We start from the raw sequence: 21,187 nt of genomic DNA on the forward strand, positions 1-21,187 counted from the left end.
CAAGATAATATTTCTTGCATGGGTGACTTGTTAGTATGTTTGTATATTATGGAGTTGCGTAAGGTTCACAGTATCATCAAAATAGTGGTACCTTGGAACTTGATCATGGAGGCCTTTGGGTTCTAATAATTTTGAGTGCAACTTTTTTTTTTTTTTTCTTTCTTTTCCTTCTTCTTCTTCTTCTTCTTCTTCTTCTTCTTCTTCTTCTTCTTCTTCTTCTTCTTCTTCTTCTTCTTCTTCTTCTTCTTCTTCTTCTTCTTCTTCTTCTTCTTCTTCTTCTTCTTCTTCTTCTTCTTCTTCTTCTTCTTCTTCTTCTTCTTCTTCTTCTTCTTCTTCTTCTTCTTCTTCTTCTTCTTCTTCTTCTTCTTCTTCTTCTTCTTCTTCTTCTTCTTCTTCTTCTTCTTCTTCTTCTTCTTCTTCTTCTTCTTCTTCTTCTTCTTCTTCTTCTTCTTCTTCTTCTTCTTCTTCTTCTTCTTCTTCTTCTTCTTCTTCCATATACAATACACTAGAACTGGTATGTTTTAAAATTTTTACTTAAAGAAAATTGTTAAAATCTTCTAAGATATGGTCTTATTGAATTTGGTACCATGTAATATAGCCATCTTTGTATTCAAAATCCAAGGAAAGTTAGACTTCTGGGGCAAATTTTTGTGGAAAAAATAATTCAGATTCAAAGTTGTTCAATCCCTGGGTGAATTTTGTTAGTGTTCATCTTAATGATTGTTGGGAACCAAGCTATGGAGGCATAGTCAAGGGTGGTTCTTAAGGATTGTTTGAAGATAGTTATGAAAATTTCTTTCTGTGGTCCAGAGTCAATGCTTGTGATAGTTTTAGGTTTTATTTATTTATTTATTTAATTTATTTAATTTATTTATTTATTTATTTTTTTGGTGTGTATGTGTCTTTGATATGTGGGCTAAAAGTCATACTAGTACCAAATATGAGGCCTAAACTTTTAGCCTTTCATGTCTATTGTACCATACGTGTATGGGCATGTTACATTAATTTATCATTTTATTAATGATGCAATAAACCAATAAATGTTTCTTTATTTGAATTAAGAATTTATGGTAAGATAGTGAAAAGATTGTGAAGGTGTGTGAAAGGTAAGCAATAAAATGGACAACCTTTGAAGTTTAAAACTAACAAATAACTTCCAGAGTTTTCTGAAGTCCAGATCTCTGTAGTGTTATGATATATATATATATATATATAACGAAAGTCAGAGTATTAATCTTTGGTTCTATCTCCAGGTGGTATTATGGGCGAATAACAAGAGCAGATGCTGAAAAACTTTTATCCAAAAAACATGGAGGAGCTTTCCTTGTTCGAGTCAGTGAGACTTCTCCAGGTGATTTTTCACTATCAGTCAAGTAAGTTAATTTTCTTTTAAGGTTGCCAGTGATGTTGGTAGCATCCATTTCTACACTTGTTAGTACAAATTATTCTCTGGATCACTGTTGAGAAAGGTACATGTGGTGGCATTTGTAAGGAATAAATGAGGAGAGTTTAGCAAGGAGAATATTGTAAGTAAAGGGGATGAAACAAGATTGAGAAGAAGACATTGATAGTACCTTTCTTGTGTAAATTGGAAACCTTCCAATGAACAGCTCCAAAACAATAGTAGATTTCTCAATAGTTAACACAATACTAACCTATCTTGTTGACAACATAAATTCAATGTTTTTCCTTTTAATCTAAAAAAAATTACCATCCTTATCTTGATATTTTGTTCTTTGAATGAAATGGATTGTGCCCCAATGTGGAGGCATTTTGTCACCTCCAAAGACACCCCACATCCAAGATTTCCCTTTTTTAACCCATTGACGACGGGGCGGGTGTAGGCTTGGCAGCACCGTATTCCGGGCAACAGAAAACGAGCGGTAACGCTCATGCCGGCGCTCTACAGTGGCGGACGACATTGTATAGTCCTCACACAATAATTTCCTTTCGTGTCTGTTTGCCTTCTTTGGCGATACAGCTTTGTATATAAAATACTTTCGAGGTTGATAAGGTTGAGTTTATGAGGCATATTACTTGAGAATCGGCCATGATAATGATACATTATATAATATATTATATAATTTATTATCAAGTACTAGATATATTACAATATGAAATTGTCTAATACTATTTTGTCTTTTACTGAAGCCTGTAAACATTACAGCAAATTGATTTATTGTTTATGCATTTATAGATGTCATCCCGTCGTTTGGGACAGTGTTTTACGTCAAATTTTTCCACCCGTTTTCTGTTCGGCTTTTGGTTCTCATCATTTTCTTCTTCTTCTTCTTCTTCTTCTCCGCCAAAGACCTCTGAACTGTCAATCCATCTTCTATTCTTTAGCTCATCCTCTTCAATAGCGACACTCTCTCGAGAACAGAAAATCTTTATTTAGTTGAATACATGGATTGTTTTATATACTATTTGGAATGTATTGGTTTCACCAATATGTTTTACCATATTGGTTACTCAGCCTCTCAACCACGTCAAGGTTCATTCCATCTGAGAGGTCCCTATCCACTAAACCTATAAAAAAAAAAATCTATCCTATTCTATTAGCTGCCTCCCACCTGCACGTCAACCTGTGCTACTGGAGGCCGTGGTGGTGGTTGAAGCAGAAGGCAGGGCAGAAGCTGAGGTTACACTCCCTGCACATATACCTCACCATCTTCCTCTTCTTTGACTGCTCCCAGCAGCCATGGCAGCGTCGGAACTTCCGGCCAGGTGTGTCCACCAGGATATGGACCCGCGTGTCCATACCGTTGGCAGATGGAGGGACCGAGGGGGTTCTGGAGCGACCTCTCCGACGGTCAAAGTTCAGTAGTCTATCCACCAGGCCAAGCCTCATATTTTTCTGGGATGTTGTTCCACCCAGCTGCTTGTACAGACAGTACGTATTCACTACGAGGCAATCAAGCAAATGGTAGAACAGCTTGATATACCACTTGTTTACCTTCCTGGGGATAGCATAATACTTTGCCAGCTGGTCGGAGAGGTCGACCCCCTTCATACCGTTGCAGTAGTCCACCACTGCCTTCGGTTTTACTTTCACGTTCCCTCTCCTGTCCTGGCCGGCTTCTGTAGTCTCACTGGTGTGAACAGTGGAGAGCATGGTGACAACTCTCTTGTCCTTCCACTGGAGTGCCAACATCCCGGTTTTACTGGATCGGAAGTCAATATCACCCCGCCTATTGGCCTCCAGATCACGTGGCATGTATTTACGGTTCAGCCGTACAGTGCCCACCACGTTTGTCCTCCTGGACTGCAGGTAGTGGTAGAGGGAAGGGGAACTGTACCAGTTGTCCAAGTACAAATTATACCCCTTATCCAACAGTCTGGCACACTCCATCAGTTGGACGACAACTTTCTGGGAGGTTGGCACATCTCCCCTGTCCTCCTGCCCCATATATATTTTGAAGGAGCATGTGTAGCCAGCTGCTGGACCGTCACTCACGCAGAGCTTATAGGCTTTGAAGCCAAAGCGGCCCCTCTTGGTGGGGTTGTACTGAATTGCGTGGTGACGCCCTCGGTACCGCAGGATGGACTCATCAACTGTGATTTCTCTGCTGGGCACGTAGGCTGAACGGAACGTCTCGGTGAAGGTATCAATGACGGGGCGGAGCTTCCAGAGCTTGTCATTATCGGGTTGTTCCTCGTTGTTGGTGAAGTGCAGGTGGGTGGCAATCTTACTAAAAGTATCACGAGGCATACTTTTTCTAAAAATGTTGACTCCCAAGTACTCGTCTTTCGACCAGTAGTCCCGCTGGTCTGGGAGCCTGTGGATGCCCATCAACATCTTCAATCCCATAAACGTCCTTATGTCCCTTGGTGTTATGGGCTCCCAATCCTTCATGTGGCTGGAACTGGTGGGTGGGTGCTGCTGAGCATATCTGTTGGTTTCATCAGCCATGATGTCCAACAGATGGTCTGGGAAGAGGGTCCTAAAAATATCCCAGGCAGATGATTCCTCATCCAGGGATGGTGTTACACCTGGATAGGCTGAAAAACCATTCACCCGTGGGATATTTTGTGCCTTTTTCCACACGAAGGATGGGGTCCCGGGAGCATTCCTCTTGAACATTTCCTGACGAATATTGGCAAGAGGGACGTCAGATGGGATTGAATCCTGCGAGGTGTTAGGGTCGTTGTCTGATGGGGTGAAGTCCACATAATCCAAGTCAGACCACTCCTCTTCTTCTGACGAAGAGTTGTCCGACCGAAGCTGCAAGACATCGTCACCCCCTGTATCCAGCTCCAAGTCAGAGTCTGGGACCTGAAATATACAAAATAGATCACATAAAATATGCATCTCGCACGTGTATGTGAAAACTGTCACACATTTATATTACAATCAAAATAATTACATTTCAAACATAAATTTTCACACTTACATTTGTGGCAGGTTGTTGAGATGTAGCAGGAGGACGAGTAACAGGTGCCGGGTCGTCTACCTCCGAGTCAGAGTCAGGTCTAGGGGTTGAAGGTCGTCGGGTCCTCTTCTTGGCTCTAACTCCAGAAGTGGAAGGCTGACCTGAGCCAGGGTCAGCCCCAGAACGGGCAGGGGTTGAGGTTGAGGCAGGAGGAGGTCGAGTAGCAATTGCCGGGTCGTCAACATAAGAGTCAGGCCTAGGGGTTGAAAGACGCTGGGTCCTCTTCTTGGCTCTAAGACCAGAAGTGGAAGGCTGAGCTGAACCAGGGTCAGCACCAGAACAGGCAGGGGTTGAGGCAGCGGTTGAGAGTTGCTTGCGTGGCATGATGTCAGGCTAGCGAGTGGCGAGAGAGGCCTAGGATCTCCTGTTGTAACCTCGGTTGGGGGGTAGGGGGGGTAGGAGGGGAAATGGAGTTAGGAAGCATACCCCCCTCCCATGATATCCCCTTCACTAATTGGTGTAAGGAAAGTGGGATGGGGGGGGGGGGTAGGGTGGGAAATGGAGTTAGGAATCATACCCCCCTCCCCCCCCTCCCCATTGGCTCCAGTTCGTGTATGGGAGGTGGAGGAGGAGAGAAACGGGGGTAGAGGAGGGAATCCCCCCTCCCATGGGATAGGGGGGGAGCATACCCTCCATCCCCCCCCTCCCCACTGTTTCAGGTTCGCGTGTGGGAGGTGGAGGAGGAGAGGGATGGGGGGAACAATAAGTAGAACGAATAAAAAATAAATAATAAATAAATAAAATAAATAAATAGATAAAAAATAAATAAATAAATAAATAAAAAATATGGCATGCATGTATGATATCCCGTCGTTTCGGTAGAGAAATCATCAATACATGTTGCCCGGCGTTAGTACCAAAACAACTCGTGCAGCTATGGATGACTTCCCCGTCGGCAAGTGTCATGTCACCTATACATGCTCCCGTCGTCTGTGGCAATTCTGCTATGACATGTATACATGATACCCGTCGTCAATGGGTTAAAAGTGAGAGTGCATGTCCAATGAGTGAGGTATCAAGCACATTGACCTTTACAAGCCTACATATCAATAATCACCTTCCAAAGTATGGCTAAGAATAAGAAATATCTCATAACAAATAATTTTTGTACACTCCCCCATCCTCAATTTTTGAAGCGTTTGGGACACTGGCAGAAATGCTACCATTGACCTTTAGCTAAGCAAACCAAAAACTCAAGTTCATATCCAGATAGGACTACCCAACCACCATTAGGTTTTACATGTCACAGCCCTCAAGGCAATAATTGATTGTTTGTAGTTCTACATTTACCTTTTCAATTGCATAATAAGTTAGGCCCAAACAACATGAATTATAATATGATGTATCACTTGCACATGAAAACATCCTTCATACTAAACTTTACAACTAAATATGTTTGGATGGCAGCTTCCTTACCACCTTGAGAGAAGTTATCATCCTTTCCTCAATCTATGGAAAGAAAACTTCTCCAAATAACAATGGCTCAATTTTCATCACAAATTGTCTCTGCAAACACATTCTGATTCCCAGACAGTTGGAACACCATTCCTTTGTATCATTCCTCCAAACAGCCTTCCATGCAGGTTGTAGCACTACACACATATTGTTGAAAATAAAAACAATTTGTACTTTATTAATGAACAACCAACATGTAAGCTCTTCCTCTTGGGCTTCCAGAGACTTGCCCATCTTTATATCCCAATTCCTATCACAGTGAACTTTGAGTACAGAGAGGAACTTCCCTATCCTCCCCACACCCAACAAGGAGTAGCTCCACAAGGAAGCATCATCAACATCAGTTCTTTAACCATTGTAATCAATGATATAATGAAACTTGTTCTGTGTGGATTTACTGCTTGCTTAGGATGGGGTAGACAGAAAGGTACTGTGGGAGGTTTTGCAGATTGGGGGAAAGCTGTGAAGGGCAGCCAAGATTTTTTATGAGAGTAGTAGGCCTATGTTAGAATCGGAAATGGAGAAAGCAAGTGGTTTAAGGTAAAGGTAAGACTGGAATTGTCATATTGCCCTGGCTGTTCAATGTATACATGGATGGGGTGGTGCAGGAGGTAAAGACAAGTGTAATGGGCAGGGGACTGGAGATGATTAAAGAAAATGGAGAAAAGTGGGCAGATAAGCCAGTTGCTGTCTGCTGACAACATTGTGCATGTGGCAGGGTCAGAGGATGGATTAAGGGAGTTAGTGACAGAGTTTGGGAAGGAATGTGATAGGAAAAAGTTGAAGGTAAATGTGGGTAAAAGTAAGGTGATGAAATGTACAAGGAGAGTGGATGGCAACAAGTTGGAAGCAAGTCTTAAGGAGAGGTTGGAGGAAGTGGATAGCTTTTGGTATTATTGGTAATGTGGCAGGAAAGAGAGGAGTAGCAGTGGAAGTAAATTGGAGATTGAGAGAAGCAAGTAAATGCTTTGGGGAACTAAAAAGTGTCATGAGAAATGGGCATTTGGGAATGGATGCAAAGAGGAATCTATATGAAGGGGTGGTTGTGCTGACAGCACTGTCTGGGGCAGAGACCAAGAATTTAAGAGACAGAGAGGAAAAGTTTAAATGTATTTGAGATGACATGTCGAGAAGTATAGTAGATGTTACAAGGTTGGATAGAGTGAGAAACAAGGAGGAGAGCTAGGGTGGAAAAGGAGATGGTAGATAGTGCTGATGAAAGAGTATTGGGATGTTTTGGACATGGGAAAACAATGAGAACATATGAAAGAAAGAAATACAAGAGACCATAAGGCCTACATTAGGCAGTCCCATGTCCATTACCACCTATCATCCCTATCCATTAAGCTATCTAACCTTCTCTTAAAACAACCAATAGTTTCAGTACTCACTACATGGTTGATAAGTTTATTCCATTCGTTGACCACCATTGGTAAACCAGTTCTTACCTATTTCCTTCTTAAATCTAAATTTGTCCAATTTAAATTCCTTGTTGCTAGTCCTGCCCTGTTGATATTTGGAAATTTGTTAACAGAAGTGGATAGTGAAAAGGATATTGGCATAATTATTAGTGATCATCTTTATCATCTAAGCAGTGTATTTCCACCACAGAGAAGGCAAATAAGACATTGACAGATTGGAAAAAGCACAATGGCGAGCCACAAAACGGATTTGAAATATCAAAAATAAGTCGTACAAAAATTTACTTGGAACAAAAGTGGATAGTGAAAAGGATCTTGTCATAATTATCAGTGATGATCACAAATCATCTAAGCAGTGTATTTCCACCTCAAAGAAGGCAAATAAATTTCTAGGACTGATTGTGCAATCTTTTTATTTTAAAAGTCCATCTGGCATTATCAAGCCATATAAATCATTAGTTTATCCACATTTGGAATGTGCTGTTCCCGTATGGTAACCAAATCTGGTTAAAGACATTGTCAGATTGGAAAAAGTACAACAGTGAGCCACAAAACTGATTCCAAATATCAGAAATAAATCTATGAAAATTGACTAAAACTAGGAATCTATTTTCCCCTAAAAATTGTGATTTGATACAGTGTTTAAGATTATAAAGGAATTGACATCAAAAGTGATGAAATTTTCACAAAGTGAAGCAAACAAGAAATAATAGTCTGAAACTCTCAGGAAGTATATTTAATTTAGAAGTGGGTGGAAACAACTTTGCCAACCATATAGTAAATGAATAGAATAAACTTCCTGCAGAGGCAGTACAATGTAGTACAGTTCATAGTTTTAAGAGAGAGTAGGGGAATATCAGATCATTTTTTGGTGGAAGGTAAGTTGATAATGGAGGATAGATGGAGAAAGAGGAAAAGGACAGAAGGTAGGGAGGTGCTTAAATTAAACTGCTTAAATGAGAAAGAAAAGGAGGAGTACAAGAGGAAGCTGAGAGAGGAGTGGGAGTGAGTGAAGGATAGTAGAACTAGGAGTGGATGAGGAATGGGGATAATTCAAGGAGGGAGTCACAAGGTGCGCAAATATGGTGTGTGGAACAAGGAGGACAGGAGGAAACAGAAGGAATGGTAGTGAGTGGTGGGATGAGGAAGCAAAGAAGGTTGTAGAAGAGAAGCAGGAAGCATGCACAGATTGGTTACAAAATAAAACAAGAGAAGCATATGAGAGGTACAAAGAAAAGAGAAGAAAAGCAAAGCATTAGATAAAGGAGGCAAAGAGGAGAGCAGATGTGAAATATGGGTAAGAGTGTGACAGAAATTTGGAAGTAATAAAAAGATGTTTGTTCCGAAGAATACAAACTCTTCGATACTCCTTACAATAGGATACTTTCGCGTAGCGCGAATATTTCTACTGTGAAATTAAAATCCTCACTCTGTGGGTCTGGGCAACGCTTATCCTCAGTAAGGGGCCCCATTGGGGCAAGGGGGGGGGGGCCTTGCCCTCCACCACAAGTCTTGCACACTATAACCATTCTCTTCGCAGTAGTGAACGAGTTAACATCTCTCAACTATACATGTTTAGTTTTTATCGGTTTCCCCCATGGGCTGATTCTCAGTCAAACTCCATTATTAGCACGGCAGCGAACCGTTAATTAATCAACGGTTCTATATTTACGTATGTGCCGAAAATCAAGCAACCCGCTTCGATTGTCGCCAGCTCACTTCCAGGACGCTAAGGAGTTCGTCGTCCTTCAATTTCATCGGGGTTGTGTGCCTTCGCCGAAGGGAGATACCTTTGTCTCACCCCCTTACCGCCAGCCCAAGTGGATCCTCACATTTGGTGTTTCAAGTGTATAGCTCTTAAGTGTTCACCTTCATCCCCGTGTGAGACGTGCATTCAGTGAGATGATAGTCAGGGTTCCGTGTCCTTTCATGTTCACAGGAAAGCACATGCAGGGGAAAAGGTGCGCAAGCATAGAAAATGGCTTCCCTCTTCACCCCCCAAAAACAAGAGAAGGCGGACTACGGCTTCAGAGGAGACGAGCAATTCTCTCCCTCCTCCACAGCGTAGTAGACAGGAAAGTGGTACAACGTCCACCTCGAGTCATTGTCAGGCCAAGTTGTCCTTTATTCCTTTAACCAGGACGGTTAGCGTAGACGGACATGTGCCTCAGGCCACCTCTAGCTACCGTTCCTGTACGAGATTTTTCCCGGATGTGGTCGCTTGCGGCTTGCCCTCGACCCATCCCGGAAACTCGACGGTCCCTCCTCCAAAGCGTAGTAGCCAGGAAAGTGGTACAACGTCCACCTCGAATCATTCCCAGGCCAAGTTGTCCTCTATTCCTCCAACCAGGCCGGTTAGCGTAGACGGACATGCGCCTCAGGCCACCTCTAGCTACAGTTCCTGTACGAGATTTTTCCCGGATGAGGTCGCTTGCGGCTTGCCCTCGACCCATCCCGGAAACTCGACGGTCCCTCCTCCAAAGCGTAGTAGCCAGGAAAGTGGTACAACGTCCACTTCGAGTCATTCTCGGGCCAAGTTGTCCTCTATTCCTCCAACCAGGACGGTTAGCGTAGACGGACATGCGCCTCGGGCCACCTCTAGCTACCGCTCCTGTATGAAATTTTTCCCGGATGAGGTCGCTTGCGGCTTGCCCCCGACCCATCCCAGAAACTCGACGCCGACACGGACAACGAACCCGGGTTCAAAGACAAAGAGCCCCTTAGTCTCTTCTACTCAGGAATCCCGCAGTACGCATAACACCCACCGTAGGAAGAGCTGGGTGATCAACGGTGACCTTTCCATGCCCTTTGATCACGAGGACAGAGATCAGGGACGAGGTTGCAGACGCGGTGTTTCTCGCTGACCGGACAGGCGCCAGCTATGACGGCGACGAAGTCCACAGCGCCGGGGATGAGAGGGCAAGTTACCAAACTTCGCAGGATTCCCAGTCGGAATCCCCGATGGTTGTTACACCCTCCTGCTCAGAGATCCTCTCTAAAGTTAGGAGAGCTAATCAACTGAGCCTTCCACAAGAAGAGGAAGTCACGTTCGAGTCTGAAATCCTCAGGACGGGCAATTCTCAAACAACAAAACCAACTCCCATGGAGTACACAGACGGTACGAGCCATGAACCAGGCCTCCGACGCACTCACAAACCGGGCAACCGAAAAACCGCGCTGGCGCTCTGTTCCAGTGGAACAGCAAAAATGCTTCTACTTCCCATCAGGGACAAACCTTAAGAAGCCTTGATCCCGGCTCTGTTATCAGAGTTTGTCAAAGCAGACGTGGATTCACTGCTCAGAAGAAACGTCATCCTTTCCGGCAGAGAATCCAGGGACCTCGTTCAGGGCCTGGCTCTCTCTCTCGCGGTGCACTCCTGGCTGGAACGCGTCTTGGCTTCAGTAAGGGAGTTTTTACCCGGGCTGCAACCCCAAGGGGAATGCAACCTCCAGGCTCTATGGGAAAGCTCGAGCAGAGCTCTGAAGCATCAAGCGGCCTGCCTCTTAACGTCTTGGGCCAACATTGAGTCCCGCAGGAGAGACACCATCCTAGGAGACCCCAGTGATCCCCTCCTCAGAGAAATTTATGCTCCATTGAAGGGGGCCCCCCTTCTCACCTGCATGCTGATTCCCTACCCCTCCACTCCAAGTCGAAAAGGCAGACAGGAAAGCCCCGTCCCTTTACGACTAGAGTTCCTAGACGCAAACATTATAGAGGCTCCGGACTCCCCCACAGGAATCCTAGGAATTTGCCAGCCCCTCTGCACAAGATAGGGGGATGCCTCTCCCTTTACTGGAGAGCATGGGAAGTGGCCGGGGCGGAAGACTGGACCTACTAAGTCATTAAGACAGGCTATTGTCTTCCCTTTCCCACTGTCCCAAACCTCTCCCCCTATCCCATCCAAGTCAGCAGCTACCACCCGGACTCGGCTCGCGGGCGGGCCCTAGCGGAGGAATCCTCCGTTCTGCTCCAGAAAGGAGCTTTAGAGGAAGTCTTTACTCCGGATCCAGGGTTCTACTCAAGGCTATTCCTAGTAGAAAAGACAACAGGGGTGTGGAGACCAGTCATCTATTTGTCTCCACTCAACAAGTTCCTTTCCCTGACGAAGTTCCGAATGGACACCCCAGAGTCCGTAAGGGCGTCTATCAGGGAAGGGGACTTCATGGTGTCGCTGGACCTCCCAGATGCCTATTTCCACATACCAGTGCATCCCTCCTCCAGGAAATTCCTCAGAATCGTCCACAGGGGCAACACCTTCCACTTCCCCTGCCTCTGCTTCGGACTTTCCACAGCACCCCAAGTCTTCTCCAGTGTGTTCAACCTCGTTTCAGCGTGGTCCCACTCCAGGGGAATTCAACTACTACGTTACTTGGATAACTGGCTGATCCTTGCACATTCCACCCAGCTATGCCAAGAACACCTGAGAATGGTCCTAACCTTTGTCCTGAAATTGGGCACAGTAGTCATCCCGGAAAAGTCAGATTTCTTACCAAGACAGAGAGTCACGTACTTGGGTATGGTCCTGGACTCCTCCCTAATGAAGTCCTTCCCAGCAGAAAAGGGGATCCAGAATCTCGCTTCTCTAGTTGCACAGGCACTATCGACCAGGTTCCTGACGGCGAAACAATGCCAAATCCTCCTAGGCCATATGGCCTCCATAGAGAAATTAATCCCCAGGAGTAGACAAAGAATGCGACCGCTACAGTGGCTCCTCAAGTCTCAGTGGGCCCTGCAAGAGGGAGAACCCCTACAACACATCTCCCTCACCGAAGAAGTCAAGGATTCTCTTCTCTGGTGGAAGGCCCATGCAACCTTCTCATGGGGATGCCCCTCGGCCCATCTCCCCCCGAAGTCCTCCTGTTCTCCAATGCCTCCAAGGAGGGCTGGGGAGCCCACCTCAACGACGATCACATCAGCGATTCCTGGTCCACAGTCGAGCGGACAGCCCATATCAATTGGCTTGAGTTGAAAGCAGTACTCCTGGCTCTCCGTCACTTCAAGGATCAAGTCTCAGGAAAAGTAGTGGGCATAATATCGGACAATTCCTCGGTAGTAGCCTACCTGAACGAGCAAGGGGGGCACAGTCTCCCAGGAACTATGCCTTCTGATGATGGACATCCTCAACCTCGCCAAGAATCTCCAGGTGTCACTCAAAGCCTGCTACATTCTGGAGAAGAGGAATGTCTGGGCGGACCACCTCGGCAGGAAGAATCAGATAATCAACACAGAATGGTCCCTCTATCAAGAGGTAGCGAACTTCATCCTCAGCAAATGGGGCTCCCCTCTAGTGGACCTTTTTTGCAATGAGATGGAATCACCAACTCCCAATATATTTCAGTCCTTTCCCGGATCCTCTGGCAGGAGGAGAAGACGCTCTTCTGCAAAGTTGGGACAACCTGGACTCCTACGCTTTCCCACCATTTCCCTTGCTCCAGAAGGTACTCCTGAGAGCAAGACACGCATCCTACCTTCGGATGACTTTGATCGCTCCTTGGTGGCCCGAAGCCCCATGGTTTCCAGACGCCCTCGAGCTAGCAGTAGAAGAGCCTCTGGCCCTTCAGGGAAGACCAGATCTTCTGCATCCACCCATCAACGGGGCTTGGCACAAGAACCCTTCAGCACTCAATCTTCACGCGTTCAGACTATGGTCCGGATCCTCCTAAAGAAGGGTTTTCACAGAGAAGTGGCGGAGGACATGTCCGCTCATATTCGCTCTTCCTCAGCTAACCTTTATCAAGGGAAATGAAATGCCTTTGCAAAATGGTGCCACTCCAGGAAGTTAGTCCCAGATCGAGCCACCATTCCTGAGATCGCCTCCTTCCACTTCCTCAGGAAGTCCAAGAAGATCTCCCTCTTGGCAGTACAAGGCTATAGGACAGCTCTAAATCAGGTGTTTTCTCTGAAGGGCATGGTCCTAGCCCTTTCACCGGAAATTTCCATGCTCTTCAGGCACTTCAAAGATCATGCCCCCCCAGGGAAATCAGTTCTCCTCCGCGGGATGTGGCATTAGTCCTGAACTCTCTGAGGGGTCCCCCTTACGAACCTCTCCGAGAGGCACATCTGAAGGACCTCACCTTGAGGACAGCTTTTTCTGCTCGCCCTGGCATCTTCCAAGAGAGTAGGGGAGTTACACGCCATCTCTTAGAGTCGCCCATTCCAAAGGATGGAAAGAGGTCTCCTTCACTTTCATGCCTCAATTCATTGCCAAAAACCAAGATCCTGCCAAATCCGACCATAGATTCTGGTCCTTTAGTGTTCCGTCCTTAGACGAATTTATAGGGGAAGAATAGACTGAAACAGTTCTATGCCCGATACGAGCCATCCGGACCTACCTCAAGAGAACCGAACCTCTTCGACCAGAATTAAAGAGGTTGTTCATCTCTACTAAAGGTAGACCGAAGCCCATCACTAAGAATTCCATTTCTTACTGGACAATGGAAGTCATCCGCAGAGCCTGCGACATGAACCACACAGATTGCCCATGACCTGAGGGCAGTAGGGACCTCCCTAGTCATCAGAAAGAGTCTGTCAGTCAACCAGGTTCTTCAAGCAGGTCTATGGAAGAGCCAGAATACGTTCACTTCTTTTTACCTCAAAGAAGTTATGTGGGAATATTTAGGGAACTTATCTTTGGGCCCCATAGTGGCCGCCCAAGAAGTCCTGAAGATGATATACCCCTCCTCAAGAGCACACAGCCGACCCTGACAACTCATCCAGGTTCTGGCTCGGCAACTGCAGGGATAACTTTCCAAAGTCCTTCTCATACTCTTACATTCCCTTACCTCACCTGCGGGCTCTCAAGCATTCCAAGGGAATCGATTCAAGCCCTTCCGTGGTACAAAAGTGATTATAACCTGTCTGTCTCCACTCCAGGGAACAGAAAGGGGTGCACTTCAAAGTGAGGGGAATGTATAGGGGTCTGGTCAACATAGTCTTAGCACACTAGATTTTCCTTACGGCAGTTTCCCAGGCTAGATAACAACTTCCTTCCCTCCTAAGTTCGAGTCTCCTATTGTAAGGAGTACCGAAGAGTTTGTATTCTTCGGAACAAATGTAATTTTCGCAGGAAAATTAATTTTTCCCTGATACAAACCTGAGGTACTCCTTACCTTTAATGTCCCTCCTCAACCACCCCTCTAAACAGTTCCTTCTCCTTGCCTGACAAACCTTGTGCTTAATTTCATACCTGGCTCAGAGAATGGTTATAGTGGGGCCCCTTACTGAGGATAAGCATTGCCGAGACCCACAGAGTGAGGATTTTAATTTTGCAGTAGAAATATTCGTGCTATGCGAAAGTATCCTATTGTAAGGAGTACCTCAGGTTTGTATCAGGGAAAAATTAATTTTCCTGCAAAAATTACATTTTGGAAAGAAATTAAGAGAGGAAGAGTAGAGAAGAAAAAGTAAAAAGTGCATGTGGAGAGATGATAATGGAAGAAAATAAGAGGAAGATGGGCTGAGTATTTTAGGGAGTTGCAAAATGTGAAGGAGGATAGGGAGGGAAAGGTAGTAACAGTGGGAAGTAGAAAGAAAATGACTGATGAGTGAGGAAAATGGAAGAGAAATAAGGAAAGATGAGGTGAAGGTAGTTAAGGTGATAACAGGTAAGGCATGGGTTGGATGGGTGTCATGCAGAATGTCTAAAAAAGGGAGGTACAGTGACTAGCTAGTGAGGTTCTTTAATATTTGTTTAAAAGAAGGGAAAGGGAGACAAATGTGAGTGTAGCAGTTTCAGAGGGATCAGTTTGTGTAGTTGGAAAGGCTTATGGGAGGGTTTTGATTGAGATGATTAGGAGAGGAACAGAGGGAGTAATTGATGAGGAGCAGTATGGATTTAGGACAGGTAGGGGTTATGTAGATCAGATTTTTGTACCAAGACAGATATGTGAGAAAGCTTTAGAAAAAGGTAAGGTGTTGTTTTTGGGCCTTTATGGATTTGGAAAAGGCTTATGACAGGGTAGACAGGAAGGCACTGGGAAGTATTGCAGATATATAGGAGAGGAAAAAACTGCTAAGAGCAGTCAAGAGTATTTGTGAGAGTAGTAAAGCCTATGTTAGAATTAGAAATGGAGAGAGAGTGGTTTAAGGTAAAGTTGGGACTAAGCTAGGGATGTGTTATGTCACCCTGGCTGTTCAATTTATACATGGATGGAGTGGTGCAAGAGGTAAATGCAAGGGTAATGGGTTGGGGATTGGAGATGGTTAAAGAAAATGGAGAAAAGTGGGAGGTAAGCCAGTTGTTTGCTGATGACACTGTGCTTGTGGCAGGATCAGAGGAGGGATTGACAAAGTGATAGAGTTTGGGAAGAAGTGCAAAAGAAGGAAGTTGAAGATAAATGTGGATAAAAGTAAGGTGATGAGATGTACAAGGGGAAAAAGTGGCAGCAAACTGGAAGTGAGCATTAAAGGAGACTGGAGGAAGTGGATAGTTTTAGATACTTGGGTGCAAATGTGGCAGGAGAGGGAGGAGTGGAGGTGGAGGTAGAATGGAGATTGAGAGAAGCAAATAAATTCCTTGGGAGATTAAAAAATGTAATGAGAAATAGACATTTGGGAATGAATGCTAAGAGGAGATTGTATGAAGGAGTGATTGTTCCGACAGCACTGTATGGGGCAGAAATGTGAAACATAAGAGAGGAGTTTGAATGTGTTTGAGATGAGGTGCCTGAGAAATATGGTAGGGGTTGATAGAGTGGTATTGTTGGATAGAGTGAGCAATGCTGTGGTGAGGAGGAGAACAGGGATGTAATGGGAGCTGGGAGATAGGCTTGATAAAAGAGTATTGGGATGGTTTGGACACATGGAAAAAAACGAGTGGAGAAAGATTAGTAAAAGGTGTGGAAGGCAGAGGTGGAAGAGGGGAACATGAGGGGTCTACTAACAATGAGATGGATGGATGGGGTAAAAGGGGCATTGGGAAAGAGGGGAATGTCTGTTGAGGAAGGAAGGGAGAAGACAGAAGAGAGGGGGAATGAAGAATGGTTGTGTATGGATGATGCTGTGATGCGTGAAAGGGGAGTGGGTGGGGGATGGGGGGAGTGAAGGAGTATGTGTGAAATATAGTTTGCAGCACCCTGAAGGGATTTCTCCCCATTCATATTTGTGCCCTTTCTCTTGTGTAATGAATCTATACATGCTGTCCTACAGTGAACCAGCACACATTGAATCATGTCACTAGCCATCCACTAACTACTATTCCCTCCATCAGACACTCCGGATGACAGCTGATGGTGCAGTGGTACTGTTCATTATCACTAATTCAGCAATTTGAGTTGAAGTTCCACGCAGGGCTGAAAATTTTTCAGCATTGCTGCACTTTGAGCCAGCACTCCAACTCTTTTGGCAAGAGGTTGGGGGGTTGTGTGTGCATGGTCACAGCATTACCCATTGATTGGGCTATATATGAGTTTTGAGCTCACCAGGAGGTTAATAGGTGTTGATCACATGTCCAACATGTGGCTCAAAACTGTGGTGAATCACCCAAGTTTCTTACCAGTTTTCATCTCTTTCAGTGCTGTTTGTGATTGAAACAGTCAGTTATTCTTTACCTTCAAGTTCAATTTATTTTGTGTTTTATTAGGTGTGGGGATGGTGTTCAACACTTCAAAGTTCTTCGTGATGCACAAGGGAAGTTCTTCCTCTGGGTGGTCAAGTTCAATTCTTTGAATGAACTTGTAGAATATCATCGATCTGCTTCTGTCTCCAGGTCACACGACATCAAACTTACAGATATGGTGCCAGAAGAGGTGAAGTATCATTTATAATAATTTTTTTATGCAATTGGCAGTTCGACAAGTGTATCAAAAGAAACACTGGTTGAGGATGAAGCCTTTATTAATGTGATGTTTCATTGGTAGAACTTGATCAAGTATAAAGTTGTGGTACACTAATCTCTGAGAATAAATAGGAGGAACTGGGTCCTATTTATCCTCAGATATTTGTGTGCCACAACTATGTACTTTATAAAGCTTTAACAAGTGAAATGTTGTACTAATTTATGGCTTTGTCCTCAAATGGCAGTTTTGATACAATTATTTTCTGTCGAAATTGGTTGTATGAATTTTTATTATTATTGCTGAGCTGTACTTTGACAATAATTTCATGGCACTTGTTGAAACATGAATTGCTGAGATGTTTGGTGTTTGTTGAAAGTGTTAAATTTGTTCACATTACTTTAATGTTTTCCATTTTTTGTTTCCCTCTTTCAGTTCTTGGTTCAAGCTCTGTATGACTTCACTCCCCAGGAAGAAGGGGAATTAGCATTCAAGCGAGGGGATGTCATTACAGTAACTGATCAATCTGATCAACATTGGTGGACGGGTGAAGTGAGTGACAAGCGAGGATTGTTTCCCGCCACGTACGTTGCTCGCTACCATACCTAAAAAATTAGACATCCGAATGACGACAAAGGCTGTCAGCTGAGGCCTCCTCTTATCTGCTGCCATAGCTCAGGATAGCATTGCAACGTCTTCATCTAATCCTCTGCATTCTCTAACTTGTCCTCTACTGTGAGAGAAAGTACTTGTAATTATGTTCAGGAGGAATGCATACAGAAATTACATGGAACAGCCTGTGGTTCTCTCATCAGTTGTCTCTGTTGCTTTCCATCCCAAACTGTGTAGCAGTGGTAAACCAGATATATTTCCAAAAAGGACACTAGAGAGCATTGCGGCTCTCCCAAAGTGCCATGTGTCGAGTTCAAGTGCAGAAGATGGTGAGATGACCCTTACAAAGTACATGTTGGTTCATGGTGGTGACAAACTTTGGGGTTGGTGACAGCTCCAGCACAGTTAATTGTAGGACTCCAAAGATATGCTATGCTATATCAGTCTGAGTGAAATGCTTTATTATTTTCTTTTATTTTATTATTATTATTATTATTTTATTTTTTATGTTATTTAATTAATATTTTTTTTTTTCTTTTTTTTTTATAACATTTTTTTATATACTTTTTTTTCATGTGTTTGTCTAAGGCTCAAATGTTCAAGAGCTTCAACTGATTCCTGTTTGTACTGCATGTGGATTATAAGTTCCTTCAATGCCATCATCATGTATATTTGCCTTTCCAATTGAAAATAATTACCCTAAAGCCCTCCATTCAAGCAAAAATATTGTTAGTCCCTAATGTTTGATACTGTACATTTGATTTGATTTGATTTTTATTTATATTTATGTTATTATTATAAGTAGTATTCTTATTTTTTTTTTATTTGTTGTATCACAAGCTACACTCTGTTCCTTGCATTTTGATGTGGTAAACAGGCCAGCTTTGCTTGGGCCAAGAGGATTAATGGTGGTTTCCTTCTTCCATGGTACATAGGCCTGGTATTGAGAGAAATGCCTTTATAACAAAATTAGTAATTGCACAATTTTTATAATATTTTGCAAAGGTGTGCCAAGGGTTCCATAGTAATATCTAATGAAAGGGACAGAGTGTTAGTGCAGTGATAACTTGAAGCCTGTGTACCCATATTGTGACAAGTTTTACTTCCTATTTAACCTTGTGTACTATTTGGTATAAATGCTAACAGTGTACAATTTATGTGGAGGGTCTTATGGGATGTCATTGTTGTATATTAACAGGGCATGGAAGTTTTATATGGGACTAAAAGAATGGGGTTTCTAATAGGATGGAAAGAATATTTAAAGACAGTTTGATTTTATCTAAGGAAGTGAACCCCAAAATAAAATGGAGTTTGGAGTGAAAGAAAGGAGCAGGAGAGGCTTGTTCCCATTTGAAGTAGATGTGAGCCTTGGAATTCTCCTTTGAAATACCAGCATTGCTGTTGTAGAATTCCATCATTCCTCTCAGAAGAATTGCTATATGAAGCTTGTCTGTAGTAACTTGTGGTTCTGTAGCCAAGAAGTGTACCTCCATTGCTCATTGATAAATGTTCCAATTGGTGCATAATAGCATGGCCAGTTTTGATCACAAACAGTTGGAGGTTTTGGCTTCCAGATTTTCAGCAAGTGGGATGTATAATTTTTTGGCCATTGCTTATTGGTAAGAAATACAAGGAATTGTATACATAGTAACTTGATATTAATAAGAACAGTCAAAGAACTTATGTGAAAACATTAGCACAAATTATTCCAGTCACTTTACATGGAAGGATTTCTCCGGTTGAAGAATTTTTACTTTGTCCAGCTGATTAGCAAGTTGAGGTTGCTGCTGCTTTTCATGCAATACAATTTTCTGTTGTAGGCAAACAGTTGCACTATACCAGATAGATGGGTTTGTCAGGACCCACCTTTTTTTTATCACATAACAGCTTTATACATGTTGAATGTACACATTTTCCTCAAAATACACAGACATGCTGTTGCCTTAGTTCAGTTGAGGATAATGTACAGATACATTTGATGTCAAAGTCAAACAAGTGGTATTGATGCACTGATAGTTTCATGTTGTTTAATAGGTGTCTGATGAAGACTGAGCAGGTGGTGACTTCAGAGGTAACAACAGTGAAGATCACTTGCAAGTTTTTTTTTTTCTATTTGCAGTAGCATTGGGAAGTTTGTAGGATTAACATTTCAAAACTTTCTTTGTGAGAAAGTTCTGAACAAGAAAGGTTTTTGTGGGAATAAACAAGGATTTAATTGAACTGTAGTTATGAGAGGAAGGATGTAAGTTGAGTGACTATTCTGAAAGACAGACAGACGTGTTGTAACTATTGAATAAATATGCAGCGTGAATACTAGTGAACTTAGAAAAGATGACTTAGAGACTTGAGAGAGCAATTAATATGAAAGATAACCTTAAAGAAAAAATGGGTTCAAGAAGATTTTACGTAATCATTGCTGCTTCAGTCCAGAATATATAAAACATTAACATATAGTTAAGAAAACTGTTTGTGTGATATATTCACAAGAAGCATTCATCTCAGAAGCATGACAAAAGTGCCCCTTGTAGCAAACATGAGTTTCCTGGCCAGGCAAAGAAATCTGCATTTCTCACAGGCCATGCATGGAGGTTTAAGCAAAGCAATTGGATTATTTAAGGTGCTTCTCTAAGTTTAGCTGTAGAGAGCATAGTCATTGTGAAATTAGTATTGTCTTAAATTTTGGTTGCTTTCTGTTGTCTTGTTTGCTTCTGAAGTTGAGTAAATGCTTCCTATTCAGTGGTTGTGCATGACATTTCAGTTTTGGGTGGAATGAAAATATGAAAAGGGGGGAATACAGATGTGTTCAGGAGAAGGTCCATGTGATTATAACATTTCCCTGATACTTCTTGCAAGCTCATTCATTCTCTGTACCCACATTTAACAAATACAGTATGGCAAACAAATTACATGTAACTATTTTATTTCACTGCCTTTTCTGTGAAATGTCTTAAATTTTGTTTTAGGTTTACTTCATAAGGTACACAACCATTGAACCATCATAGCTGAAAATAGGAAACATTTTTTGTAACCGCATGTCACATGAATTTTATACATTGATTTATGGGGCTTTAATAAAAGAGCAAATGGCAGTCATGGTGGAAATTATTCTGAAAGGTACAACATATCAAAATGCACATTTCAACATGTATGAAAGTTGTCCTTGAGTACCTGAATTGGGTAAAAATGCTATGTATTCAAGTATTGTATGTGCCTTTCCAAACTTTCAGCATCAATAACAGCAGAACCAGAATGGATATGGAATATTTCAAAGATTATTGCACTCCTAGTTAAGTACTTTCAAAGAATGAAGTAAGCCCCAATTTGAATTATCACTTGCTTGTATTACAATGTGATTCTCAACAACCTTTCATTTAAAAAATATTGCTTTAAAGTTTGTGACTCGTATGAAATTAATTTAGATTTGGCTTGTGAAATGGACTTTTGTGACTGTTGTTGCTACACATGACAACAAGGTTGCACACCTGTGTTAAA

At 43.0% G+C, this 21,187-nt stretch overlaps 1 protein-coding gene across 3 annotated transcripts in view; it reads left to right on the forward strand.

The window, feature by feature from the left end:
* LOC143026591 (growth factor receptor-bound protein 2-like) overlaps nt 1–20,601 on the forward strand; it is a 41,035-nt gene extending 20,434 nt beyond the window's left edge. For all 3 annotated transcript variants that reach the window (XM_076187240.1, XM_076187239.1, XM_076187238.1), the window contains 3 exons: nt 1,254–1,373; nt 16,891–17,056; nt 17,519–20,601. In XM_076187240.1, the coding sequence (XP_076043355.1) occupies nt 1,254–1,373; nt 16,891–17,056; nt 17,519–17,692 (460 nt within the window). In that variant the 3' untranslated portion in view covers nt 17,693–20,601. The remainder of the gene's footprint in view (nt 1–1,253; nt 1,374–16,890; nt 17,057–17,518) is intronic.
* The last annotated feature ends 586 nt before the right edge of the window (nt 20,602–21,187 follow it).

The sequence above is a fragment of the Oratosquilla oratoria genome, chromosome 6 (genome assembly GCF_046742065.1).
Source record: "Oratosquilla oratoria isolate Oo_2021 chromosome 6, ASM4674206v1, whole genome shotgun sequence".
Classification (NCBI taxonomy): domain Eukaryota; kingdom Metazoa; phylum Arthropoda; class Malacostraca; order Stomatopoda; family Squillidae; genus Oratosquilla; species Oratosquilla oratoria.